At 37.3% G+C, this 10000-nt stretch overlaps 1 protein-coding gene across 1 annotated transcript in view; it reads right to left on the reverse strand.

Moving 5' to 3' along the window:
* LOC115221755 (G patch domain-containing protein 1-like) overlaps positions 1-10000 on the reverse strand; it is a 147953-nt gene that overhangs the window by 29019 nt on the left and 108934 nt on the right. The window contains 6 exon segments of the mRNA XM_029791973.2: positions 1-17; positions 20-264; positions 1788-2027; positions 6083-6224; positions 8276-8491; positions 9560-9612. The exon segment at positions 1-17 is cut by the window's left edge and continues 131 nt beyond it. Coding sequence (XP_029647833.2) covers positions 1-17; positions 20-264; positions 1788-2027; positions 6083-6224; positions 8276-8491; positions 9560-9612 — 913 coding nt within the window.

Below are 10000 nucleotides of genomic sequence, written 5' to 3' on the forward strand. Positions count from 1 at the left end.
AATGGTTTCATTCCTAAAGCTTGACTGGTCTGAGGTGAACTTTCAGCAGCAATAGTGGAATCCTTTTCAATCTTCTCTGTTTCTTCTCTGTGACTACTAGATGGCGTTTGCGTGTCTGACTCACTTTGATTATTATAATCATTATTATTATTATATCATCATTAGAACATTTAGTTTTCTCATCAACACTCTCCGACATTTTACTGCTGTCAAATTTTGGTAAGTTCTTTAAGCTACTTTTACTGATTAGATCAAAAACACTTCCTGAAAGTAGAAAAGAAACAAACATAAAATAACTAATTAGATTAAACATAATTTTCATTAAAATGTAATAGATTAAATATGTTTTAATTAAGATATTACAAAAAAAAATTAATCATAGGCTCGGGTGTGACTGTGTAGTTAAGAAGCTTACTTTGCAACTATATAGTTTTGGGTTCAGTCCCACTGCACAGCACCTTGAGCAAGCACTTTCCACTATAACCTCAGGCCGACCACGCTTTGTGCATGAATTTGGTAGATAAAAATTATTTCTTATTTCAAATCTTACTCAAGTTCACTTTGCCTTTCATCCTTTTGAGTCAAGCGTTGGGCCTCACGAAGGCAAGGTGGCATGAGGAAAAGCTCCTTTCGAGTGTCAGGCCTCACAGATACAATGATGAATGACTGAGACCTTTGGCATTATGCCATGCTTGAGAAGAAGACCCATCGAGCCAAGTAAAATCACATTTGTAACAGATACTGGTGTCATGCATATGGCACACGTGCCGGTGGGACATATTTACACTCATTACACTCCCAGAAAGTTGGTGTTAGGTAGGGCATCCAGTTGTAGAACCCATGCCGAATCAGATTGGAGTTTGGTTCAATCTTCCAGTTTGCCAGCCCTGGTCAGACCGTCCAACCCAACACCAGCAAAGACAATAGACATTAAATGATGATAATGATAATGATGATGATGAAAATATGTACCAGTCTATAAGATAGGCATTCAGATGAATATAATGTTATGCCCCAATATGACCACAGTCCAATGGCTAAAAACCATGAAATAATTGCTAAATTAAGACCTCATTTTCTACTCATGCCTCATTTTACCCTTTAGTATTCAAATTACTCTGCCAAATGTAAAGCCTATTTATTCTTATTGTTTTGAATTAGTCATGTATTGTCTCATAGCTTTGAGATTTTGATGATGTTATTGTCTATTTTTTAGGATGACATTGTAGGGTAGGTGTGAGTGGGTAGACCTGGTCAGTTTGAACTTAAAACAAGAGGCATATTTGGGTCGGATATGGCCAGTTAAATGCTAAAGGGTTAAGACAATCACATCAAAAAATAGGCGCAGGAGTGGCTGTGTTGTAAGTAGCTTGCTTACGAACCATATGGTTCCGGGTTCAGTCCTACTGCGTGGCACCTTGGGTAAGTGTCTTCTACTATAGCCTCGGGCCAACCAAAGCCTTGTGAGTGGATTTGGTAGACGGAAACTGAAAGAAGCCCGTCGTATATATGTATATATATATGTGTGTACATGTGTCTGTGTTTGTCCCCCCAAAATTGCTTGACAACCGATGCTGGTGTGTATACGTCCCCGTAACTTAGCGGTTTGGCAAAAAGAGACCGATAAAATAAGTACTAGGCTTACAAAGAATAAGTCCTGGGGTCGATTTGCTCGACTAAAGGCGGTGCTCCAGCATGGCCACAGTCACATGACTAAAACAAGTAAAAGAGTAAAAGAGAGAGAGAGTAAAACAAAAGTCCATCAAAGCTTCAGTTACTCAACTGACCTGTAGTTTTTGTTTCGCCAATGATAATACTGCGACTAAGAGCATTCAGTATGCTGTTTTGAGGTTTCAGTGTTTCAGATGGTTGTTGAATATCTAAAGGTAGCTTTTCAAATGTATGATATGGCCGGTAGCCCTTAGGGATTTGTGGTGGTTGATAAGCAACTTTCAGAGTTAAAGGTTTTGATGACAGAGTGAAACCTTCCAATATCTTACCAACATAATTATTTGGAGGAGCAGGTCCTGAAAAAGAGAATCAAGAGAAAATGTTGCAAATAGTCAATAATCAATAGAAAATACAAGAAATAATTATCTCTTGTCTTTTCTTTTATCTTTTTACTTATATCAGTCATATATATATATATATTTAATGCTATTTTTTGACCTGCTATCGCCTGTGTCATTGATTCTGTTATTATTATCATTTTTTAAATTGTTACATTGGATAATAATAGAATTAATGACACCTTCGTAAATTAATTTTTGGTGAATTATTTTTCTCGTAAATTGTATCGAAATTATTTTACACCAGTGGCTGTTATGATTTCAGCGTGAAACGAATCAGTTGCAGCACAGACTTTGAAGCGATGGGTTGGGAGTCTCTAATCATGGTAACACGTGCTGAAGAAACTAAGGTTTTATTTTACCAATGCAGAAATCGATCCACGTGAGTCCAAATACTTAAATGTATGTTAGTAGATTGTCTTAACCTGATTTTGCATTCGTTTGATTTCTGTAGTTTTCATCGGTGTATTTTTGGCGATTTAATAAGAGTTTTGACTGTTATTTCAAGCAGGTTGACATACTTAGTATGTCCTTTGATTAATTTTATATATATATATATATATATATATATATATATATATATATATATGTGTGTGTGTGTGTGTGTGTGTGTGTGTGAGACAAGCTAGATCTCTAACAAGTCTCTTTTTTACCTGATACCTTAGTAGCTTCTAAGCTGAAGTGAAGACAGCATGAACTTGGTCTATCTCCTTACCTTCTTGGAGGTGTTAGGTAAAATTATACTAATGTGTCCATCTGTTTTAATTTAATTTAATTCTATGAATTTATGCAGCTGAGGATTGTTCTGCATTTAAATTGATGTAATGGTTGCATTGTTCAATTAAATGGAGTCGCTTGAAATGATCGTACTGCGTTACTTCTGGATATCCTGTTGCTTATTTTGATTATAAAATCCAGAGATCAACTGGTGTCGTCAATGATATATTGGGAGAATTCTCTCAATATGTAGCAATAAACAGTCTAATATACAGTTATTACAATAAGAAAAAAGAGAAAAAATACTGTGGATTCTTATTTCATTTGAATCACAATAAGAACATAGCAAATAGTTTAATATAAATAAAATTTAAATGAACATACATTAACACAAAATAAGCATATATATATATATATATATAAATCGAGATAGGGGTTGTAAGTGCAACCCTCCATGGGATAACATATATCCAATATACTGATAGTGAAGCACCCAACAAAGTTAATACATAAATGTTTATATTTATATTTGTATTTATTTATATTCACTTATACATACTGTACTTATTGTATCATATTACTCTTTCATGTACATTGTTTTGTTCTATATTATTATGTTTGACCTTAATGTTCATATGTAGTGATCTAATAAATTATGTGATTGGGTATTATCTGGTAGTTGATCATTGATTAAGATATGTTTCTCCATTTTCTTATTTCATATATATATATATATATATATATATATAATATATATATATATATACATACATACATACACATGTGTGTGTGTATTTTTGTTTGTGTTTGTCACTCATCACGACTTGTGTTGGTGTATTTACATCCCTGTAACTTAGCAGTTTGGCAAATGAAACCAATAGAATAAGTGCAAGGTTTAAAAATTAAAAGAACTGATAAGTAACCGATTCAACTATTCAGTATGATATAGGTGCTGCGCTGGCAGAATGATTAGGATATTGGATAGGGATGCCCTGCAGTATTCATTTTGCCTGTCTGTGTTCTGAGTTCAAATCCCACTGAAACCATAGTTTTCAACCTTTTAGAGATGATTGTGGTTCAGAAGCTCACTTTCTAACCATGTGGTTTTAGGTTTGGCCCACTGCATAGCACCTTCTACTGTAGCCCCAGGCCAACCAATGCCTCGCAAGAAAATTTGATAGGCAGAAACTGTGCCAACTCCCATCAAGTGTGTGTGTGTCTTCTGTCTGTCTGTGTGCACATGCACGTGTGTGTGTGTGTGTGCATACATACATGCGTATGAGTGTGTGTAGCTTTGCATTTGCTTGCTTACCACTTGACAACTGGTGTTGGTTTGTTTATGTCCCTGTAACTCAGCAGTTTGGCAAAAGAAGCAACAGAATAAGTTGCAGATTTAAAAGTAATGGGGTTCATTTCCTTAATTTGCTGCAGGCAGTGCCCCAGCATTGCCACTGTCCATTAACTGAAGCAAGTAAAAGAAAAGATACTAGTCTAATACTTAGGTTGACCCTTCTCTCTCCCCTAAAGAAATTGGTTGTATTCCCATACAGGAGGGATAGGCTTCACCATGTTTAAAATGACTAAGATGTGTCATATATCACAATGGTACCCCTACAACTCCACCATGAGTTGAGGTTCCAAGGAAACAGCCATTCATTTTACTTATATGGGAAAAATAACAAACATAATTTTAACTTGACTTCAGTAGAACGTGAACCTACATCTAAAGGAATGAAATCAGATGGCAATATAAAAGCAGTTGGCTCACTACCATCTCATGGATCTCTTCCAACAGAGAATAAATACTTTCTAAGTACTGCATTTCATCATCATCATCATTTAACGTCCATTGTTTATGCTGGCATGGGGTGGATGGTTTGACCAGGATTGGCAAGCTGGAAGGCTGTACCAGATTCTAGTCTGATTTGACATGGTTTCTAAGGCTAGATGTCCTTCTTAATGCCAACCACTCTGAGAGTGTAATGGGTGCTTTCATGTGTCACCAGCACAGGTGTCAATTGTGTGACACCAGTATCTGCCACGACTGCAATTTCACTTGGCTTGATGGGTCTTCTCATATTTGAGGGCATAAAAGATGCATTGGCATATTAGATACAACCCAATTTCAGCAACACATACTTACAAAAGGAGATTTTAGCACCTCAACACTTTAGCCTTTAAACCGACCATATCCAGCCCAAATATTCAATCTGCTTTATGTTACATCTGGCCTCTCACACTTATCCTACAATGTCATTCTAAAACTAAACAATAGATGAGGGCATGGTGTGTGATAAGAAGCTTACTTCCCAACCACATGTTTCAGGGTTCAGTCCCACTGCATAGTACCTTGGGTATTGACTTCTACTATAACATTGAGCAAACCAAAGCCATGTGAGTGGATTTGGCAGATGGAAACTGAAAGAAGCCCATCGTGTGTGTGTGTGAGTGTGTTTGTGTGTCCGTAAGTGACTTTCCCATTACCACTTGACAACTGGTGTTGCCAAGTGGTTCGGCAAAAGAGACCGATAATCTAAAAAAAAAAGATAACTCCTGGGGTTGATTTGTTTTACTGAAACCTTTCAAGGTGTTGTTCCAGCATAGCTGCAATCAACTGACTGAAACACGTGAAAGAATAAAAGAATAAAAGAAAAATCAATCACCAAAACCTCAAAGTTATGAGATAGTGCATGATTAATTCAAACAATATGAATAGGAGTGGCTGTGTGGTGAGTAGCTTGTTTACCAGCCACATGGTTCCGGGTTCAGTCCCACTGTGTGGCACCTTGGGCAAGTGTCTTCTACTATAGCCTCGGGCCGACCAAAGCCTTATGAGTGGATTTGGTAGACGGAAACTGAAAGAAGCCCGTCGTATATATGTATATATATATGCGTGTGTGTGTTTGTGTGAGTGTGTTTGTCCCCCTAGCATTGCTTGACAACCGATGCTGGTGTGTTTATGTCCCCGTTACTTAGCGGTTCGGCAAAAGAGACCGATAAAATAAGTACTGGGCTTACAAAAGAATAAGTCCCGGGGTCGAGTTGCTCGATTAAAGGCGGTGCTCCAGCATGGCCACAGTCAAATGACTGAAACAAGTAAAAGAGTAAAGAGTAAATAAATATCATATTTGAGAAAATAATCTGAATGCTAAAGGTTAAAGCATATAGGCTCAGCTTTGCATATAGGATGCGGAATGATTTTTTTGAGACATATGTTTGGAAAATAAAAGTTCATCTTATATGTCTTCAAATATGTTATTTTCTAAGCTGTGAATTAATTTTGTTTCTGCTTTTACCTGGCTTGTTTCTACCTGGTGCCGTCCATCCATGTAGATTATCTTCTTCATCAGCAAACCCAATAGACTGATCATACTTAGATAAACTGTCAGCTGCATAAATATCTTCGTCATCTTCTTCCATAGCACCTACTCCAAAAGCCTAGGGCAAACAGGTGGAAAACAACACTCTCAGATATTGTGAAGATTAAACATTATATATATATATATAAGATTAAACATATATATATATTATATATATAAAGGTATAGATATTAAAACATGCACACACCACACACACACACACATATATTGCTAACATGAAAAAAAAGAATTCAGAAACTTCCAGAGAATGTGAAATAATTCATTTATAATGGTGGAACTTGAAGTGCATAAAGCTATAAATAATCTTTAAATGTTATTATTTATGGCTCTGTGTGCTTTGAATAAAACCATTATAAATTAATTATTTCACGTTCCCTCAAAGTTTCTAAATTCTTGATATAAACAACATACAATTCTCACGACGCTGACGCCAACGCCGCTACCACCGACGTTGCTCCAGTTCACTCAGCTATAAATGAATAACTCTGTGTTGGGCTAGCCTTCTGATCAGGGGGAATTTTGGCCTGCTCACATAGCCAACGGGGTAGCATCATTTGAAAGCTAAAAGCTAAAGTTATGCAAAGCGCATTGTGACCAGTGATGTATAACAACATTTGATAGTCTGGTTAATCATATGATCATCTGATATATACATATATATATATGGAAAGAGAGAAAGAGATAGACAGAGAGACAGCTAAATATAATATATAATGAAATTATTGTATACAGTGCTCAGGTGCACTACAACTTGTCAAAAGTACATATAAAGAATATGCAGTAATGTACAAATGCCTGGAAAGTGAACAGTGTGTGAGTCAGATACATGCTTGTGTGTGTATGGAGGGGAGAAAATCAGGTGTAGTGTTGGCGAATCTCAGGAAGCATGGAAGTTTTGAAGGATGCAGTGCTCCGACAACTAACAGCTGATGCCGGCAGTTTGTTCCATGCTTCAGCAACTCTTAGTTATACATATGCATATATGCATGCATACACATGTATGTTGTAGAAACAGACAATGCATCATAAACATGAAGCGAATTTGGATAAGTTCTTCACCCCTGTAGTTGATGCTCATGATAATGATCTATAGGGCAGAAGACAGTGCAACTCATCCTTCTAGTAATTCCCATTGCACCACAACATATTACATCATTTGTGGTGAGTGCATAACACATCATAAAACTTCTGTGTTCTTATTCATTCTGTAACATTATTTCTCCTAAAATGCCTTTATGTATTTACTGTACTCTATGTGCTTGAAAACTGATATTATCATGCATAGTTTTGGTTGAATACACCTGTTTCTTTTGCAAAAAAAGAATTCACTCGGAACTCATCTCAGTTTCTAACATAGAATTCAATGAGAAAATATGTTCTGCTTTTACAGATTTCCAAGTTAAAGCAAGATTTTCAGGAATATAGCGCCGCCCCGACTGGCCTCAGTGCTGGTGGCACGTAAAAAGCACCATCTGATCGTGGCCGTTTGCCAGCCTCGCCTGGCCTCCATGCCGGTAGCACATAAAAAGCACCATCCGATCGTGGCTGTTTGCCAGCCTCGTCTGGCACCTGTGTTGGTGGCACATAAAAAGCACCCACTACACTCACGGAGTGGTTGGTGTTAGGAAGGGCATCCAGCCATAGAAACATTGCCAGATCAGGCTGGGCCTGGTGCAGCCTTCTGGCTTCCCAGACCCCAGTTGAACTGTCCAACCCATGCTGGCATGGAAAGCGGACGCTAAACGATGATGATGATGATGATGATGATATGGTTGGGGGTGCTGTTTTGCAACTGAAATATCACAAGCAACTGTATAGTCACTTAGCCTGCAAGAAATAGCAGCCACATCTCCATTAAATCACATCCTACTATCTTAAACAAAGGAAGATTATAGGACCATGGACAACACAGTGCCTACTATACAAGATCATGGGATGATTATGCTTGAAATACTTTAATTCATAGGTTTAATCAATCAGAACTTACCCGAGACTAATCAACAACTGAAATATGAATATTATGTATAAATTACAAATATTTTCTCAAATGTGATTAATACATAAGGCATAAAACTAAGCCATGAAATCTATACTGAAGTCAACACTTACAATTCCTTTGATGCCTCTCTTGTTTTTCTTGATTCCAGTAATCTTGTTATATTTGGAAGGCTCTGAAAATAGCGAAACATGTGTAGAAGGAAGGGCTGCCTTGATATTGATGCCACTATAACCAAGGCCATGGAGATTGTCTTTGACATGAAATGATATTCGACACATATCCTTTGGTGCAAATTCCACATGCTGTAAGGAGTTGTCATCTGAAATCTTAAGATAAAGAAAAATATTTCAAAATAAATTCATACTTAGCTACTACTACTACCATTACTACTACTTCATCATTAACATCATCACCACCACCACCACCACCACCATTACCATCATCATTATTTATCATTTTCACAGACATGGAGCCCACACAGCTCCTCAGCTGACTAGCCCCTGTCAAACTGCCCAACCCATGCCAGCATGGAAAACAGATGTTAAATGATGATGGTGATGATGATGATGATGATGACACACATACCATTACTCACACACACACTGTTACACATAACTATATATACAATGGACTTCTTTCAGTTTCCATCTACCAAGTAAATGGACAGGGCTTTGGTTAGCCCAGAGCTATAGCAGAAGACATTTGCCAAAGATGCTGTGTAGTGGGATTGAACTCACGACTACATGATTGGGAAGCAAACTTCTTAAACATACAACCATGCTTATGCCTATAATGATAAGCATATATAAATATACACAAGCAAAGATACTAAGGTAAGGTTAAAAAAAAATGGATGACTAAAGAAGGAATGTTTTAGCTCTTATCCTTCCTGGTACAAATAACACTATTACTCTTTTAATTGTTTCAGTCATTTGACTGTGGCCATGCTGGAACACCGCCTTTAGCCGAGCAAACGACCCCAAGATTTATTCTATCGGTCTCTTTTGCCGAACCGCTAATGTTACGGGGACGTAAACACACCAACATCGCTTGTCAAGCGATGATGGGGGGACAAACACAGACACACAAACATACACACACATATATACAACAGGCTTCTTTCAGTTTCCGTCCACCAAATCCACTCACAAGACTTTGGTCAGCCCGAGGCTATAGTAGAAAAACACTTGCCCAAGGTGTCACGCAGTGGGACGGAACCCAAAATCATGTGGTTCGTAAGTAAGCTACTTACCGTACAGCCACTCCTACGCCTATATTTATCTATTTCTAATAAATTTACATGAGAAAAATTTACTATGAGAAAAAAAAATCTTTTTTTTTTAATTTAATAAATATTTGAAAAGTTAAAAGAAAACAAAAATTTCACAACTAACCTCAGAATCTGAATCAGATGGAACTGCAGCACAACCATACAACTTCTTATTACCTAAGAAAGAAGGAAAAAAAGTAAGAGAAAAAATAACATAAGAAAGAAAATGATTCTACCCATCCTACATAGGTGCAGTGAGAAGCTTGCTTGCCAACTAACATTGCTCCGGGTACAGTCCCACCCCACTATAGCCTCAGGCCAATTAAAACCTTGCGATTGGATTTGGTAGACAGAAACTGAAAGAAACCTGTCATATATATATACAAATTGAGATAGGGGTTGTAAATGCAACCCTCCATGGGATAACATATATCCAATATATACTCTTTTACTCGTTTCAGTCATTTGACTGTGGCCATGCTGGAGCACAGCCTTTAATCAAACAAATCGCCCCCAGGACCTATTCTTTGTAAGCCTAGTACTTAATCTATCGGTTTCTTTCGCC

This window comes from Octopus sinensis, linkage group LG18 (genome assembly GCF_006345805.1).
Source record: "Octopus sinensis linkage group LG18, ASM634580v1, whole genome shotgun sequence".
Classification (NCBI taxonomy): domain Eukaryota; kingdom Metazoa; phylum Mollusca; class Cephalopoda; order Octopoda; family Octopodidae; genus Octopus; species Octopus sinensis.